At 34.1% G+C, this 20340-nt stretch overlaps 1 protein-coding gene across 4 annotated transcripts in view; it reads left to right on the top strand.

Annotated features, from left to right (window-relative positions):
* The window catches only part of SIK2 (salt inducible kinase 2), a 120726-nt gene that overhangs the window by 57414 nt on the left and 42972 nt on the right, over window positions 1-20340 (top strand). For all 4 annotated transcript variants that reach the window (XM_081265896.1, XM_081265897.1, XM_081265898.1 and 1 more), the window contains exon 4: window positions 19485-19646. In XM_081265896.1, coding sequence (XP_081122022.1) covers window positions 19485-19646 — 162 coding nt within the window. The remainder of the gene's footprint in view (window positions 1-19484; window positions 19647-20340) is intronic.

Genomic DNA, 20340 nt, shown 5'->3' with positions numbered 1-20340 from the left:
ATAATTTATTCAAGTTTCGGCTGTCTCTGCTTTTTACCTCCAATTTCAGTTATCTTATTTTGGGCCACTAAGAAAAATCCAAATACTTGAATTTCTTCTGTTGTCATGTCTTTGTCCTTGGTCTTAGATCATGTTCATGGTTTTCACATCAAATTAATAAATTTCTGATGGCTTCAGTTAAAACTTCTGTTATAAAACGTTTTTGAAACAATCTACATTCTGATATCATATTTGCCTAAAATAGGATCTTGAAGGTAAATTTTAGGAAACACCTAATTATCAAATCCTGGGGGCAATAATAACAAAAGACTATAGAACTGTATGAAAGTAGAATTTTGCAGAGAAATAGTCAAGATGTATTTACACTGTATGTTCCAGTTTGAAGAGATAGTCATTACCTTTTCCAATATTTGAGAGAACAAGAGAATTAGAGTAAAATTCTTAAATAAGTAACTAATTTGCAATGCCAAAAATGAATATGGTTCCTGAAAGGTATGTGATGAAAGGAGAATCTGCAGGATTATGTTAGCATTTTAATCAGATTTTGGAGATAAGAAAAGTTAGGCTTAGGGTGGATAATAAAAAGGATTAGTAAGAAATGTACAGTTGTTCAAATGATATTGATTAATAGCTATTGTTGGTTATTTTAATGTAATTAGTATATTTTTAAACGATGAGGTAGACCCAGTTTGTTGTAATCTGAGTTTGGACTAAGATTTAAGTTTGTTTTGCATACCATATACTTCAAAACACCAAGAGGCTAATTTCAGGTAAGGTTTTGGATAGACCTAGTAGAAGCAGGGAATTATTATGTCTGAGTGTGAATCTGGAGTGATGAAATTACAAGTGAAACCACTACAGAATATGGCAAAATAAAAGGGAGCCAGAGTTCAAAGATAACTGTAAGGGGAATTTTGATACCATTAGTGGGAAGGAAGGAAGGAACTAAGTAACTAATTTGTTGAATGTGAAAGAGAATTAACTAAATGGTTGGAAATTCTATTAGTTTCACAAATACTTATCAAACTCTACAGGGGTGGGGGTGTGTGTGTGTGTGTGTGTGTGTGTGTGTGTGTGTGTGTGTGTTGCTATGAATTGAACCTAGTGTTTCACCCAGGGAAGGATAGTGCTGTGCCATTGAGCTGCATCCCCAGTCCTAGAGATGTCCTTTTTAAACATTTGACAAGGTATATTTGTTCAGATTTCTTCAACCTCCCCACATATAACTCAATAATATGGTCCTCACATGAATTTTCTTGAGAAAACATTTTTAAGCCAGTTGTGTGGATAGAATGATTGCTTTTTTAAAAAACCATCTGTTTTCCTCTTATAGTAATAACCAATTGATGGTTTTCAAACTCTTGTTTAGGGGATGAAACTCAGTGATAGAACACTTGCCTAGTACATAGGAGATCCTGAGTTTGATCCTTAGCACTGCTCCTGCCATACCCTCCCCCCCAAAAAAAAACTTAGCCTATTTTATTATTGTTTTAAAAAGTATATTGTCCCTCTGGATTTAAATTTGGACAGATGATTTGTATGTGGTGTTCTATATCTCAATAAAGCTGTGAAAAAATTAGTCCTTATTGCAACACATTTTCAAGTGATGTTATTTCAGCTCAATTGAGGAAAGGCCATAGTTCTGTATTAGTAGTAAATCTTCTTTATAATAATAAATTACATAGATTTGAGGGAAAAGAGAGTAGATACCAATTAAGTTTTAGAAAGAAATTTTAAGCTAATTCTTAGAATATGGAATAAATAGGTATTTTTCCTTTTTCTGTTCAACAAACATTAAGTACTTTCTTACCTAGCCAGATAAGTCAGGAAAGACTTCTTTAATGAGATGATATTCGGAGATGAGGCTTGAAGGAGGAGTAGGAATTAGTATGGTGAGGAAGACAGAGATATTCAGAAGAATCAGCAAGTATAATAGAAATACTTAGGGAACTGCACTCAGTGTGGAATTACTGAGGTGGGGTATTTGTGAGACAGACACTTCCTTGTAAATACAGAAAATTCAACACATTTTTAACAGCTTCATCATATTCCATAGTTTGTCATTCTTCTATTGATAGACTTTTAGACTATTTCATAATTTGGGCTATTCCAAATAAATATACAGTTATTCTTCCAAACCCATGAATATAATTGTATCAAAGAGTTTGGTTTAAATAATCACCATTAACAAATCTTAGTACATATCAAATCTGAGCTATGATCAGTCACACCTCATATTATGTAATTTTGAGATTCAAACTATTTTGAGTAAATCAAAGATGTTTTCAGTTTCAGGTTACACAGGGGCTTGTTAGTCCATAGTAAAGACTTTGGCTTTACTCTGAGAATATGAGAAGCCATTGCAGGATTATGGGCAGTGGACTGACAAGATATAACTGTTTCTAAAGAACACTGTGGCTACTGTGTCAAGAATGGAAAATAGGGAGGCAAAGATAAAAGCAGGAAAACCAGTTTAGGAATTATTGTAATAGTTCAGGCAAGGGATAATAATGGCTTGAACTAAAAGGGGGTTGATGGAATTAAAGAAAAATAGCGAGATTATGGACATATGTCAAAATTACAATTGATTGGATTTGCTGATTGGCTGGGTGTAGAAAGAGAAAAAAGTCTTAACTCTTAAGTTTCGAGTGGCCTTTTACTGCATAAAGACAATGAAAGGTGCAGGTTTAGGAGAGATAACCAAGAGTTCTTTTGGGGGCATATTAAGTTTGAGATGCATAGTCTATAAATGTGTGGAGTTGGTGGGTAGGCAGTTTATAGATGAGGCCAGAAAACAGGATGGCAATATTTTATTAATGAATGAATGAATGGTTGACACATAAATAAAGAAGGAAATGTATGAACCAAAAGTTTAAAAGAAGTCAGGTTCAGTAAAAAAAAAAAATGTTGCTATTAATAATTCTGCATGGAGATATAATATTATGGAATTGCTGTGCTTCATCAAAGTTACCATAAAGAAAATCTCTTTTGGGTGTTGGGGTTGTGGCTCAGCGGTAGAGCACTCACCTTGCACATGCAGAGCCCTGGGTTCAATCCTCAGCACCACATAAAAATAAATAAATGAAATAGAGGTATTGTGTCCAACTACAACTAAAAAAATAAATAAATATTTTAAAAAAGAAAATCTCTTTTTATTTTAATTTCCATATAGTATTAGAAATGTTCTTCACACACACACAGCCCTAATAAATTGAATTAGAAAGACTCTTGGTAAATAGTTGAGCTCTTAATCCTTTACTGTGTTCTGGCTATGGTAATTTACCCAGTATTTAGACTTCCTAGTCTTTAGACCCTGATTTTTGTTTGCCTATTGAATGTGTCGTTTCCTTAACCCCTACATCCTCTTCGATCTCAGCTGTTCCTTTCTAACTGACCATAAACTATATATGCAGATACTACTCATATTCTCAGCTTTTAAAGTATCTTCTTCTCCCTTTTATCCATGTGTTAAGGGGATGCTTACATTTGATAAAATTGTATTCCATCCGTGGCACAAACTGCACAAACTAATTATAGTAGTTTAAAACAATGTGAATTTAATCTTTCTCATCATCTACATGATCACATTTTATTCAGGAAACATAAAACCAGACACTAAAACTCAATGCATGTGAATCAGAAATTCATCCCAGCACTGATTCTTTTTGTTCTGTTTTTTGCCATGCTAAGGATTGAACCCAGGGCCTTGCACATACTAGGTGTGGCACTGATTCTTAATCCTGTAGATTTCAAAGAATCAAATCCAAACACATTGACAGATGACACTGGCTTTTTCCAACTTACTTGGTTAATAGACATCCTTATTTATATAAAAGCTTAATGGTCCACAAATATTTGAATAGTATAGAAGGTATTCTGTTTGAACTATTGGTTTTATTAGGTCATGATGAACTTCAAGTTTCAAGTAGAACAACCTCAGAATTTCCTCCAAGGCTTTAACTTTAGCTCCTCTTGAATTTATATAGTGCTAACAGGCTGTAGTATTATGAGATATGTTAAACTTTATTGGAATATTCTTAATATTTATCTATGAGATGCTTATGCCCACGATATTTACTAAACCTTACAGTCGCAATTGTATATGAAGTTCTGAAAGACTTACAATTTTGTAGTAACATTTTTGTAATAATTAGATAGCTAAACCATAATTAGATAACATATTCCTGGAAAGCAGATGTATTTACCAAATAAATTATATTTTTTCCTTCTGTCAGCAAAGGATGGAAAAGATTGATTAGAAAGACAGGTCAGATAATGAAGTAAAATAGAATACACAGAGACAAGCCCACAAAGTTATAGTCATCTGATACTTGATAAAGGTGCCAAAAATATATGTAGAAGAGGGGCCAGGTTTGTGGCTCAGTGGTAGAGCGCTTGCCAAGCATGTGTGAAGCATTGGGTTCGATCCCGGCACCACATAAAAATAAACAAAATAAAGGCATTGTGTCCATCTACAACTAAAAAGATATTAAATATTTATATACGTAGAAGAAAAGATAGCCATTTTAACCAATGATGCTGGGAAAACTGAATATCCTTATGTTGAAGATTGAAACTAGATCCCTATCTCACCCTGCACAAAAGTCAAATCAGAGTGGATCAAAGACTTAGGAATTAGACCAGGAAATTTGCTAGTGCTAGAAGAAAACATAGGGTCAACACTCCCAACATATTGGTGCAGACATCAGCTTTCTTAACATGAACTCTAGAGCTCAAGAATAAAACCAAGAATCAATAAGTGAGATGGCATCAATTTTAAAAGCTTCTTCACAGCAAAGGAAATGATGAGGAGCATGAAGAGAACCTACGGAATGGCAGAAAATCTTTGCCAGAGGATATTAACCTTCTGACAGGGGTTAATATAACCCAATCAATAAATGGGCAAAAAAGGTAAACAAATATTTCTCAAAAGAAAAATACAAATAGCCAACAATGTTCAACTTTTCTAACAATCGGGGAAATGCAAATCAAAACTACACTGATATTTCATTTCACTCCAGTCAGAATGGCAATTATCAAGTACACAAATAATAGTAATGCTGGCAAGGATGTAGTGGAAAAGATACACTCATACATTTTTTTGTGGTACTGTGAATTAGCACAACCACTCTGGAAAGCAGTCTGAAGCTTCCTTGAGAAACTGGAAATGGAACCACAATATGACCCAGCTATCCCACTCCTCAGTATTTATCTAAAATCAGCATACTATAATGATACAGCCACATCCGTGTTTATAGCAGCACAGCTGACAAAAGCTAAGTTATAGGACCAATACAGGTATCTATCAATAGATGAATGGATTAAGAAAATGTTGTATGTATACACAGTGGAATTTTACTCAGCCTTAAAGAAGAATGAAATTATGGCATTTGCTGGTAAATGGGTAGAAATAGAGAACATCATGCTAAATGAAATAGGCCAGACTCAGAAAATCAAGGGTCAAATGTTTTCTTTCAGTGTGGAAGCTACAGCAAAGTACAGGTACCAAAAAAAAAAAAAAACAGTTGGGGGATCAGATATCATATGAATACAGGGAAGATTGGTGGAATAGAATAAAGAGGTTGAGGGGGAAGGAAGAAGGATAGGAAAAGGGAGGAGATGCAGACAAAATTATTCTATGTGTATATATAAATATACCACAGTAAATTCTACCTTTATGTATACCTCTAAAGCACTAATTAAAAATAAATAGGAAAAAAAAAAACCGGCAGAGTAGAGGAGAATAGGGAAAGGAAGGAGGGAAGAAAAGAACAGGGAATAGGGACTGAAATGAAGCAAATTAAATTCCATGCATGTGTGATTATGTCAAAATAAACCCAACTATTATGTATAACTACCTCACTAACAAAAGCACTTAAAAGGAAAAAAAAAAAAAAGATAGGTCAAAGAGACTATGGAGCAGCTGCCTGATTAAACACAAAGGTGGTCAGAAAACTCACATTGTGAAATCTAAAGAAACAAAAATTATGAGAAAATACAAGGGTTTTTGATGGCTTTCAAGTCCTATAGCCATGTTCTAATTTTGCTAGAACTGGAGCTTTGAGCTAAGGACAAAGGGTGAGACATATACTAAACTCTGTTGATTCCACCACTGTTAGCTTAAACTCTGGCTTTAACAAAATTTATGGAAAGATACCAAATGGAGTCTTAGGGTGCTTTATCTTAAACTTTTACTTGTCAGCAGTACACAGTAATGGTGTGTTTGGTTTTCTTAAGAGTAATGATTAAAAACCCATGCTAATCTCTTTCCTGGTTAACCACGGTGTGGCACAAGACTAACCACTTAAACCACCTGGAGATACCATTCAATGTAAGAGTCAAATCTGCAGACCCAGCTCTATGAAGTCATGTCCTTTTACTGAACATTAATCTTTTAAAGGCCACAAAAGAAAACCTTGCTCAAGACTATACCTGTTCCCCTGTTACTCAGGGTCATCATCACTAAGTTCTTAGGATCAGCAGGCCAGTTTCTTTTTCTGCCATTAAAAAGACTTTTGTTAAATAGCTACAGGGTTCCAGGGTCTCTTATCCTGTCATTGGGTTGTATTTCTGTCCCTCTACACACTCTTGGTATACTACTAATTGTTTTGGAAAAAGTTGAATCTTGGTTTCTGATGCTACCTTATGTGGAAACACAGGCTCTGCTGCCTGTCTTAAATCCCTAGCTACTGTCCAAAATGGAACCATTTACCTTTCATCTTTCCTGTGGGCTTCTTAGATTTGACCTATTGTCTTCTGTCTTCTATCTGTCAATCATTTTCTACTCAGAATTCTGGCCTTTCAGCCTCATTGCTGGAAAAAAAAGAAGTCAAAACTGTTGTCACAATATATCTAACTTCTCTCTAGTCTTAAAATAAATGCTCTAAGAATTTTTGAACTAGAAATTACAGGGAAGAAATGAGGTAAAAACAAACTAAGGAGGGGGGTTGGGGTTGTGGCTCCGAGGTTGAGCACTTGCCTCCCAGGTATGAGGCATTGGGTTCTATTCTCAGCACACATTAAAAAATAAATAAATAAAATAAAGATATTGTGTCCATCTACAACTAAAAAAAGTATTTAAAAAAATGAACTAAGGGGGAATTTGAAGTCACATTTTATACAAAGCTGATATCCATTGGAGTATTAATACTGAATCAAAAGGCAACCTTAGAGGTTATACTGATTATATATATCTAGAAACTGAAGCTATAAAGATTAAATTATCTTCCCAAGAACTGAGAAGAGAGCCCCAGTGTTTTTAACATTAGCCACCTCTATGTCTACCTTTGCTTCTGGAATTGAAGGATAATTCATTCTCCAGAACCTGCCTAATTAGTTGTGCCCCTTTCCCAGCACTGAACCTGGAAATAAACAGGAGGCTATGAGTAAACTGCCTTGAAAAAAGTGCTCAAAGGACCTCATTCTGAGGGGAAAATTCAAACTACTCTTTTCTACATCATCTTCTATAATGGAGTCAATAATTAATACAGTCCACAGGAGCAGATTCCAAGCAAATATTCTTCAAGGCCACTTGTTGATGTTATCTAAAAATGTCATTCAGATATGTAAAAATAATAAAATATATGTATAATAGTTAAAGAACACAAAATATCACAATTGCAAATTGTGTGGCAAATGTTCAAAAGATTTCTTAGTACAAATTGTGAGTTTTGTATCTAAGCATATTTCTTTTTTCCAGCATTGAAAACTGTACTGGTCATTGTTACATTGTGATACTGTTACACAGCAGTCCCCCAAATTCAGTGGTTTTCATCAACAAGTACTTCTTGTGTGTAGGTCACTGGTGTGGTTCTGCTTTGGGCTACAGATTGGGTTCACATCTGTGCTTCATCTCTCATTCTGAGCATACTCTTCTCATGGTAGATTGTAGAAACAAGAGATCAAAGCAAACTTCACATATTCCCCATGACCAAGACCAAAGACAAGAATTGTACACCATTTGTTCTACTGGGAGATATTGCAAAGTCTTATGACAAAGAGTATAGGTAAATCAGGTATGGGAAGGAAGTGAAAAAAATGGGAATTGTAATCCACCACAAAAATATTCCAGCATTGTAATGTGTTTGTCACTGAATTACCTGTCTTATTTCTAAATGGTTGAGCAACTGGTTAGAATCTTATTTTTTCCACCTGACCCTTCCCTTTCACTATTGTATTTTTCCTCTTTGACAAGTAACTTAACATTGTCACTGTATTTTACTGTGTAGGACCTCAGTAAGCATGCACCACAGTCAGGCAATGGGTTAATAAACTAAGGAACTGATTTTCATAAATTTGTTTGCCCAAGAACCTTGATTTACTCTTCAACTAACTTTATTACAAGAGCTTCATTGAAAATGGTTCCTGCTTAACACAGTTTAATTCATACTTTTGGGTACCCAGTATCCATTTTTTATTATTCTAATTTGTTATACATGGCAGCAGAATGCATTTCAATTCATAGTACACATATATAGCACAATTTTTCATATCTCTGGTTGTACACAAGTAGAGTCACACCATTCGTGTCTTCATACATGTACTTAGGGTAATGTCCATCTCATTCCACTGTCTTTCCTACCCCCCATGCCTTCGCCATCCCCTTTGTCCTATCTAAAGTTTGCCTATTCCTCCCATGCTCCCCCCATCATCCCCATTATGTATTAGCATCCTTATATCAGAGAAAACATTCAGCATTTGGTTTTGGGGATTGGCTTACTTCACCTATCATTATATTGTCCAACTCCATCCATTTTCCTGCAATGACATGATTTTATTCTCTTTTAATGCTGAGTAATATTCCATTGTATATATATACCACATTTTCCTTATCCATTCACTTACTGAAGGGCATCTAGGTTGGTTCCACAATTTAGCTATTGTGAATTGTGCTGCTGTAAACTTTGATGTGGCTGAGTGCCCATATAGCCATTTCTGAATGAAAAAAAAAATCCAGTGTGGCTGGATTCTTTGGATTCACCTGAAAAACTCAGTGAAAAAGAGAGGCATATATTGTTCTTCATGAGTGAATATGACAATGAGTTGGATCTCAAGAAATTGCCAAAAATGTAAATATTTTTAGTATGTTTATGCAGAAAGCAAAATGTTAAAATTAACAAATCTACTTCTTTAATTAGTATTTTATTCTCCAAGTTAGACATTTCTCTCCACATTTGACATTTGAATCCCAATTCCTAAAAATTGCATGATTTGTTAAACCCTAATGTTTAGACTACATTTATTTCCTTCTTAAGAAATAATTGCATATCAAAACAGCTATCTGGATGTATTTATCTGTGTAAAGAACGTGTTAGGAGTGTGACCAGATTGCATTTATAAATATTATTATAACACTACCAGAAATTAAGTAAATAGCACACAACATCAGTAGTTCAGTTTAGAATGACTCATTTATCAGTCCAGTCAGAATCATTACTCAGATATAACTCAGCAGACTTTGTGGTCTTGTAGAGATGACAAAAATAAGTAGACTGAAAATACTATTTGGGGGATTGTCTGGAATATTTAATACCATCAAGATGACATCATCATCATCATCATGTGGAAGGATGAAATATGAATTTGGGCATTTTCCCAGGCTATTCGGTTGACATTATTCAAAAGAAGAAAATCACTGCCTAAAAAACAGTTCTGGGACTATGAAACATGACTACATAAAATCAGTAAGAGAACCCAGCTATTGTTCTGAAATCATATTGAGAGAGTTTAAAGTGTTTCAGACAATATCTCATCTTGTCTACAAGCCAGTATATGTTTAATGACATTTCTTCTGTGATTGTCTTGAAGTGGCAATTAAAGTTTTTACTATTTAACCTTCTTTTCTCATATGAATTATAAATTTGTTTGCTTAGAAATTGAATTTTATTTCCTTATGGCTCCCACATCAGCTGTTATGACTATTCCAATAAAAGTGCTTATGTTGTTTTTTTTTTTTAATTTAACTTTTGGAACTGTACAGCTTATAACAAGGAGTTCACAGTTTCAGATTATTTTTAAGTGCTTTTAAAAGGTAAATTTCATCAGGTTTCTTATCTACTTAAAACCCTTAACTGGTTTAACAATGTTTTAAAATCCAGAATTCCTCCTTATGCCTATAAATTTTGCTGAGTTTGATGACTTTTTCAGATTCTGTTTCATCATATGCCTTCCCTGCTTTCTTGCTCTTGGTGCTTTCTCCTCATTGGTCTCCTTTTGGTTTCATGAGCATGCTACATCTTATCTTAGGGTGCTTTTCTTCTCTGTGGAAATAGTACCTTCTCAGAGAAGCATCTCGTGATCATCCTATCTAGAGTGGCCTCTTTCAGGTAATTTTCAGTTGATTACACTATTTCTCTGGCATTTATTGTACCCTGAAGTTATCATTTTTGTCTACTTATTTATTATCTTTTTCTCCACTGAGGTAGAAGTATCACGAGGAGAAAGTGCCACGTGACACAAAGTCATTCAAATATTTGTTGAACTAATAAATACATGAATGGCTCTTACTCTTTAAATTCATAGTTTTCTATGAACTTCTTTCTTCCTTAATTCAATTCCACAAGGGAGAAAGCACTGTACTCCTGAAGACGGCACAGTTGAGGGCCCTAAGGAGCCCTATACTACTGTGCCCATTGCTCATAATGTAACTTAAGTGATTTGGGTTTTTCAAAGACCCCAAATGAAAACTTAGCCAAAAAATCATGTCTTTTGTACATGTTTATCTTTATTAGCCTCAGTTTGCCCTATTAAGTATTTCAAAATTGGAAGTTTTAGTTTTCCCATAGTGTATGTTTGTGTGGTGACTATCTTGTTAGATTCTGAGGACATGATATTCTTACACAACAGGTATGGAAATAAAACCCCTTCCAAGGGTTATTTAACATAAAGTTGCGGTTCACAAGCAGAGCAATTTGAGGCATGACTCTTAGTAAGAACAAAACTTGGGAGTTGATTACTGAGAAAATCAGAGTAATCCAGGACTAAATAATTTGCCCAAGGTCACACAGCAGTGAGAAACAGAGCCAGGATTTAAAATTAGGCTTGTCCAACTCATTTACTTCTATTACATTTTAGAATATCCCTAGGTAAAATATATAAACATTTGTGTATTTATATGTTAAATATATATGTATGTTTGCTGTGTATCTGTTACTAACATCATGTACTATATTACAACCTCTCACCTTCTATGAAAGGATTATAAATAATTTTTTTAAAGTTTGACTGTATTTATTGTTTTTTTGTTACTGAACACTTGAACATATAGTCATGGAAGTCAATTGTAAATAACCTTTACAAATTTTAAACTATGTAGCTAAAAACTCATTTTACTTCTCAGAAAAATATGATTTGTTTCAGTAGTTCCACATAGCTTGAAGAACTGATTCAGAGACTAACAGATGGGAACAGTCTAATGTAGGGAAATTGCTGAAAGCACAATTAAATTGCTAGAGTATACCACAAGCAACAATTTCCTTAATTTTCTTCAAACACACAATTTGAAATGATTATGTGCTTACAAAAACAAACAGAATAAAGCAAAATGTTTTATAATCTGTAGTTTCATATTCACAAATATGTCTCAAGGTTAAAAGTTTAATATAATTTGATTTTATAATTTATAATCTAATATATAAAATTAAAACAACCAGATTATCCTATTATATCAATACAGATTAGGCACCTAATTAATCCTCTGCTAGTGTTTACATGTCAGATGGTGCATATATTAATATGCTAAAAACTTTTTCAGGGTTTTATTTTATTTTATGGACCTTCCATTCTTAGTTATTATATTCAATACTGCTTGGCAAGAACCAGCATAAGCTATGTCAAAGAATTGTGATCTACAAATAAGAAGTGTTTTGTATCACATAATGCTTTTGTACCAATTAGAGGAAAGAACCACTAGAGAAAAAGATATGTAGAGATCTGGATATAGGAATTAAAAACAATAGATTTTCAAAATATTTTGAAAAGCACAGATGAACCAGTTTTGATTGCCTTGCTGGAGCTTCAGGATTCATAGTGTACCAATTCCTGAAAACACTGTTTCTTTAAATTTAGAAATTAAGAATGCAAGGTCTTCACAAATAAGTGAGTTTGGAACCTCTGACCAGGATTTCGTTATCTGAGTTTTTAAAAACTTTAAAAATCAAACGTTAAATTGGCATCAGCATGTTTATTCCCAAATTACAAATTGATGAAATTACATATTAAATCCTTTAAACATAACATTAAATATTTAATTGCAAAAATTATTAATCTTTTGGACTGCCATTCAGCTCCACTTCTAAGGGATGCTGATAATTTCTGACTGGAGAATATAAGGTTTAATAGTAGTTATGCAAAGATTTTGATATCCCTAAAACTTGAGGGAACTTAGCTAGGTTAGTTTTCCCACTTCTTTGATTAAGTATGGGGAAAATTGCCTCTATCCCTGAGGGAAGAGATGCCATAAGTAATGATGACAATGATGATAGTTGGTAACATTTATTGAGCATTTATTATGTGTCAGGCACTATGCCATGGAATTTAGATTTATCTATAAAAGCAGAATGAAAACATTGATTATACTTTATATAAAACAATTCGGTATAATTTGAAATCTACTTACTAGGCCTTCAGTAATTTAGAAGTTGGTGAGAAATTATTTGAATTTTTGAGGTTAAGTGATTGTAATGAGCTCAGTCTTGATACTGTTGTGGTAAAAAGAAAATTTGTTTAGATATACGATATCAAGTGAATGTTGAAAGGGCAAATGGACTTGGCAAATCTAGAGATTATTTTTATTAAAATTCTTGGTAATGAACAGGACAGAAGACAGAGTTTCTTAAGCCAATATTAAACCGAAGATTTTTATACACTTTTGAAATTGCATACAAATTGTAATATTCATTTGTATATGTGTATAATTTTCACTAGATTCTCAATATATCTGTGTATGGAAGATCCCAGGACACACAGTTAAGACATATCTCAACTGAGAGACTAAGAGGCATCCCTGAGATAGGAACTAAATGACAAGATTATGAAAAAGAATTATAATTGTCCAGAAGAATAAAGCACATCAAAGGTTATCAACACAAAGGTAATGGTTTAGGGGAGGAATCTGGAAAAACAAAGGGAAAGGCCCCAATCTAGACTATGATACTTTCATGTAGGGAAATGAGCCAATTAGTGAAGAAGATGGAGAAAGACCAGGTAAACACAGAATCAGTAGGGAGAGGTGTTTATTTTGGAGACCAGTTAAGTGTTAGATATAATTGAAAAGTCATAAAAAATGAGAATTGAAAAAGGATAATGGCTTTACCCTAGGGGGAGTTATTGAGTGACTTGAAAGGAATTTCAGTGGGGTGTGAAACATAGAAACTGTATCAAAGGGACTGATGGGTAGAAAAGGAAGTTAGGAAAGGAAGGTAGCCTGAGTCAACCTCTCAGGTTAACAGCAACAGTAATAATCATAACTGAAGCAGCAGCTAAGATTTTTGAGCACTTTTATGTCTCAGGCACTATGCCAAGGCTTTGTTTTTTATTCAGACTTTTAAAATTCAATCTTTGCTTAACTGTGGGTCATAGATACTATTGTTATCCCCATTTGGGGATTAGCAAATGGAGGATTCAGGAGGTTGAGGAATTTGCCCAAGGTCCCATAGTTAGCAAGCTTGACAATTTGAACCCTTCATTTTTAGCACCATTATATTAAACATCAAAATATATCTCTAATCCTATAAAGGAATGTTGAAGATTTCAGTATTCTGCTGCAGAATTTATAGAATAAATATTTTTTATATATGAAGTGGGGAAAATACAATTATAAATAGATTTTCTCACATAAAGTGAAATACAGAAAGGGTAAACCAAAAACTAATTTTTAAAAGTTACTTAGAGAGGAAGGGGGCAGGGATGGCAGCAAAACTTAGTGTAAATCTTATTACGGTTTTAATTTTGGCATTATGTGAAGCATCCAGTATTATTCAAAAAATAGGGTTAAAGAAGAGAGAGAAAAGTAATTCCTAATATTTGAAAGCAAACACACCTGTCTTATGTCACATTGGCATCACACCACACACAGGTAGCTCTTCCAACTCCATGTTCTACAATAATAAAGATAAAAAGAACTATAAAGAAATATTAACTTTTAAATTTTATCCAGTAATTTCATTGTTAGTAGTAATATTTGTACAGCTATTTTGAAACTGTTTTATGTTTGCTGTAGGATAAAACTAATAATTTATGTTAATATTAAGAACCAAGCTGGGTACAAGGGTACACTCCTGTAATCCCTGAGGCTTGGGAGGCTGAGGCAGGAGGATTGTGAGTTCAAAGTCAGCCTCAGCAAAAAAGCAAAGTGCTAATAAGCACCTCATTGAGACCCTGTCTCTAAAATAAAATATAAAATAGGGCTAGGGATCTGGCTCAGTGGTCGAGTGCCCCTGAGTTCAAAATCCCCAGTACCAAAAAAAAAAAAAAGAACCAAGATTTTTTTTCATATTTATTTTTTAGTTGTAGATGGACACAATACTTTTATTTTGTTTATTTTTATGTGGTGCTGAGGATCGAACCCAGGTCCCCGCATGTGCTAGGAAATCACTCTGCCACTGAGCCACAACTCCAGCCCCAAGAACCAAGATCTTTTAATATAAGAAAAAGGTATACATTTTCAAAGAAATGTAATTTTTAGAATGTTAAATTTTAAATGGACATAAGTAGCATGAATTTATGAACATAAGTAGCATGCATTTATGAATTTTTTAAGAAAGTACTTACCTCTTAGCTTTGCCCTGAAAAGGCTTAAAAGCAGTGCTGACCCAGCAGTAACAAGCACCATGCACACCCAGGTACCGTTCCCTATGAGGAGAGCCAGACTTCTTAGAGAAATGATTGATTCCAGGAAATATTCAAGATAAGAATGGGGCACTTTTATTATGCCAGAAGACAGCAAAGCTTACTATTTCTTTGTTTATGTTTAAAGCAAAAAACAGATGGGCACAGTGGCACACGCCTATAATCCCAGAGGTTCAGGAGGCTGAAGCAGGAGGATCGCAAGTTCAAAGCCAGCCTTGGCAATTTAGTCAGATCCTATCTCAAAATAAAAAATAAAAAGCACTGGGATGTAGCTCAATGGTTGAGTGCCCCTGGGCTCAATCCCCAGCACCAAAAACAAAACAAAATAAAAAAACAGTATGAAATAGTTTTCACTGGCCAAAGATAGGAAAATCTGAGTGTCAAAAGTAATATCTACAGTTGATTGAAACAAATTGAATATACAAAATTCAGGTGTTCATTATGATACTTAAAAGAATTGTGAAAGAGAAAAAATGCTAAATAATAAAATAAGCAGACATATAAATTTTTTTTTAATATTTTTGAGTTGTAGGTGGACACAATATCTTTATTTATTTTTATGTGGTGCTGAGGATTGAACCCAGTACATCACACATGCAAGGCAAGTACATCACCACTGAGCCTCAACCCCAGCCCAACAGACATATAAATCTTAATAGTCATCTAATGTGCCAGTTCCTTACTCTGAAAGTTGGTACTTACTGAGAAAGAATTTAGCATTCCTCCTTCCTAACCCATTCAGTTTGTATTTCACAATAACTAAACGACCCTAGTTGACAAGAGAAAAATTTCCCTACAGAAGAATTCCATGTTGTAATTGGGCCTGAAACCAAATCATAATAATCATAATTTGTAATCCCTAGTGAAATCATTGATTCACATAATGGCCATCAATGAACACCAAAACTGTTAGCACTTTGGTTCTCAAAGTGTGGCCCATGTATCAGCATCTTAAGCATTGCCTGCATACTTCTAAAAAAATAAGAAGTTCTAGGACCCTCTCCAACACACTAGAACCTCTATGGATAGGTCCCAGTAGTCTGTGGTTAACAATCCCTCTAAAGGTTAGATATAGTTTGAGAACCATCATATTAGGAGAAAGATTGATGGTCATCTTTAATTGAAGGATCAAGCTCTCACTCTCAGAACTCACTAATCAATCTCAACACTCAAAATCAGGAGAACCTAATAATACATTCTCTTAGTAGATGCACTTATGACATATTCTTGCTACCTTCCAGCAAAAATTGAACCTAAATCTATTCAATCCTTTATAATTGAGTTCCAATTTATAGTAAATATAGAGAGTATGAAGAATAAGTAAAACAATCTAGTGAGGAAGCAAAGGACAAATCCAGAATGTAGAACAACCAACCAGTGTTTTCAAGTCAGTGTCATGGAGAAAAGGGGAAGCAGAGAGTAGGGAAATTAATTCAGAATAATTGGGCTCCAAAGACAAGACGAGTAAATACAGAATGTACATTCTGTTTGGATTCTGATTCAAATAAGCCAACTGGAGAGATGTAAATTCAAACTGGTACTAGATGATATTAAGGAATTTTAATTTTGTGAGGTGTAAAGATTTTTTGGCTATGTAGAAAAATATCTCTCTCTCTCTCTCTCTCTCTCTCTCTCTCTCTCTCTCTCTCTCTCTCTCTCTCTTCTTTTAGGAGATACAAAGTATTTAGGGTGAAACAAAATGATGTTGAGATTTGCTTTATGTTACTACAGGAAAAAAAAGAAATGAATCAAGTGGCAAAATATTGAGAACTTTGGAATCTGGGGAATGTGTTGCACTATTTTCTCTACTTTTACGTATATTTGAAACTTTCATAATAAAAAGTTAGAAATTTTAGAAAAATGGCTGAAAATAGTAAACTTATTAGGATATATTTATCCTTTGCTATCCTTTATCACATTGTATTACCTGTTTGCTTGTCTAATACTACTCTTTCTTTTTTATGATACTGGAGATTGAACACAGGGACACTCAACCACCAAGTCACATCCCTAGCCACCCCCCCCTTTTTCTTTTTGGGAAACAGGGTCTTAACTCAGTTCAGTTGCTTAGGGCCTTTGCTAACTTGCTGAGGCTGGCTTTGAACTTGCAATCCTCCTGCCTCAGCCTCCTGAGGGCCCTGCCTATACTAGTATTTCTAAGACTATTAGTATTGATTAAATTGTCCAATCTATTACAGACCATGATTTTTATGAGATACAATAAAAATCAATTACAGGGAGGGCTGGGGATGTGGCTCAGTGATAAAATGCTTGCCTGCCATGCATAAGGCCCTGGGTTTGAGCCCAAGCACTATAAAAAAAAAAAAAATAAAAAAAAATAAAAAAAAAAAAAGTCAATTACCAGAAAAGCAAAACAGGGGCTGGGGTTGTAGCTCAGTGGTAGAGTACTTGTTATCTAGCATGTGTGAGGCACTTGGTTTGATCCTCAGCACCATATAAAAATAAATAAATAAAATAAAGGTATCGTGTCCATCTACAACTAAAAAAATATTTTTAAAAGAAAAGCAAAACAGGACAGGGGGACATATGAAATATAACCCAAAATGTTTTTACTAAGGTCAATAAAATATAAAGTTACATTTCACTTAATCAGAACAAATGTAAACATGGGAAAAATAATTGATTTCAAAACTATCCATTCATAAAAAATAAATACATAAGTAATCACTATAGAGAATGGACATTACAGTTATGAGTTTGTTCTATAATAAATGAAGTTTTTAATGTGAAACATGAGTGTGCTTTATGCATGGTAACTTGAGAACTTTAGGCATTCACTTGAGTTGAATTGGTAATAGCATTCCTCAAGTGAATGGTGTATTCTAAAACAATTGTGTTTGTGGCCACAGGTTTCTGCTTGTTACTTCTATTACTGATTTCTCAACAGATAGAGTATTCATGGATGCCTAGATTACAGAAATAACAAAGAATGGGGGAAATAATAAATATACTGGAGTACTTGCTGAGATTTTCACTTAAAGAATGAAAGTACCACCTCTTGAAATAGGTTGTCTTTTAATCTCCTTATTTTGGATGTTGCTATCTTTCTTACACTGTCGTATGTTTATTGATTGATATTTGATGACCTTTTTTGTTTCCCTGGTCATTTAAAGTACACTGTGCCTTTGTTCATTAGACAGTACCCTTCCTGATGCCAAGCTTCATAGTGTCTTTTCTCTCTTTCCTGTGGTAATGCCAGTTTGGATTGATAGTGTCAAAAAAAAACAGTAATTATAGATTTCATTATGCTTCCTGTGATTCATTTCTTTGTTGGTAGTTTGGGATCTTTTTTCAGATACATTAACTTGTACCTGTTTACATTGAATCTGTAGGTTTCTCTGTGTTGCTGAAGTCTCAAAAACCTTTCCCACTAATACATATTAACTCAACATTTTCAGTCAAAAGAAACTAATTAAAAGATTCCCTCACAGAAAGCACATTGCAGTTGTTTGTACAAGGGGCCAACCTTTTCTTATGGTTCTCCCAGCTTATCCAGTGTGGAAGTGAGATGTTGGCTCACTCTCACACATAGAAGGCACATTGTCCACTGGACAATTATTAAATGTCATCTCCATGATAACAGTATGAAAGGTTTGTTTTTTTTTTTTAGAGAGAGAGAGAGAGAATTTTAATATTTATTTTTTAGTTTTCGGCGGACACAACATCTTTGTTTGTATGTGGTGCTGAGGATCGAACCCGATTCTATATCAAGCAATTAATATACTGATTAGTCAAACCTTTTATAACCCAATCATTTCATCTTGATAACTTTCTTTCCTCGTCTCACACATTAGCTTTTTGGAGAATACCTCATATCGAACTTTAACACTCCCCCTCAAGATAATTTCAGGGGGCTTTTAGATCTTCAGATAAAAGTTCAATAAATTGTAATATTTAGTTCTATCAGAAATTATGTACATAGTATATATAGAATTAATTTTAAGGTAAACTGCTTTTAAGAAGATTGTAACATTGCACAAAAAGATAGCTAATTTGTCTTATAAAACATATTTTTCTTATACTCATGCCTTTCAGTCATTTGCCATGGCTATCAGAACAGTGTTCAGTTTGGAAAACAAGTATGCATGTTCTTGAGTAGGTCAGAATTATCCCTATGGATTGAAAGTTTGGGAATTATTTAAGTTGCTTGAAAATTCCACCATATTTCATGGTAGAGGAGATTTATATAATAATTGTATGAAAATAGTATTTAAGGAAAGATGTCCCTTGTCTGATGAGATGCCAGAGAATTCATTCATGTTCTCTGTCTTACATAATCTTTATTTTTTAAATGTGGTTAAGAGAAATAGCCAATATATTTTTCAACAAAAAGGAAATGCCTAGCCATAAAAATAATTTTGAATTGTTCTGTGATTATTGTGATACTTGCTGTTATCTGATTTTGGACTCTTACCATTTATCTGGACTCCTTTTAAATATGATTAGAATTAACTTCTCCACAGGCAAGAATCTTGAAAAACAGCATGTTATTTGAACACTCATTATTCACTAAAAATAAACTTTTGAGGGGAGAGAGGCAAAAAAATATTTCTGAATGCTAATGCTTGGGCTATTTTATTTGATCAAATAATTCTAAATTCTTTCTTCTTTTACAGACTACCTTGCTAATCATGGCCGGTTAAATGAGTCTGAAGCCAGGCGAAAATTCTGGCAAATTCTGTCTGCTGTTGATTATTGTCATGGTCGGAAGATTGTGCACCGTGACCTCAAGGCTGAAAATCTCCTGCTGGATAACAACATGAATATCAAAATAGCAGGTAACTGGGACCCAGCTGGCTATGAAATGATCAGATGTAAGCTATCATGCATGGTGCGCCGAAACAGCCCTGCAGGCGCAGCTTCAGGAGCATTTTTACCTGATGGCGTCAAGCTTTCTCAAAGGGTACTTTATTCATTACCTTAGCCCTGTATGTAATTTCAAGCAAAGGAAATAAGTTTATTATTAATATACATATTGGCTGGGCTATACCTGGGGGTCTCATCTTCATTGAGGTGCCTTGTGGGGCTCTGTTGGAGGAGGACATTTGTCTTAAGTGTAACAGTGATTGGAGGGATGGATAGGACCAGAGAAGAGTGCGAGTGGCTGGTGCTCTCTATTCTGCTTTCCTCATTATATCTGATGACCACAATGAGGTTATAGACAGAAAAGATAACAGAAATGATGGAAGTAGAATAAGAACCATTTAAAATACAAAAGCCCTTGCCTTATTCTGATCAAATAAGAGTTTTGATTAATAACAAGGAGACTAATGATAGATTATTTTGCTTATTTTTCTTTGTGCTTTTTACAGTTGTAAAAGTTTTTATATTTTGTATTCTAAGTTTCTTTATTCACATAATCAAACTTTAATTTACTCAGTAAATATTTTATGTATCAGTTACTGTACTATGCTAAATATAATATGATATGTGGAAATCATCTCAGTCAATACATGTATCAAAACATCACAT

Source organism: Spermophilus citellus (genome assembly GCF_964194105.1).
Source record: "Spermophilus citellus genome assembly, chromosome: 2".
Taxonomy (NCBI): domain Eukaryota; kingdom Metazoa; phylum Chordata; class Mammalia; order Rodentia; family Sciuridae; genus Spermophilus; species Spermophilus citellus.
The sequence above is the reverse complement of the archived record's forward strand: the minus strand, read 5'-3'. Positions and strand labels throughout refer to the sequence as shown.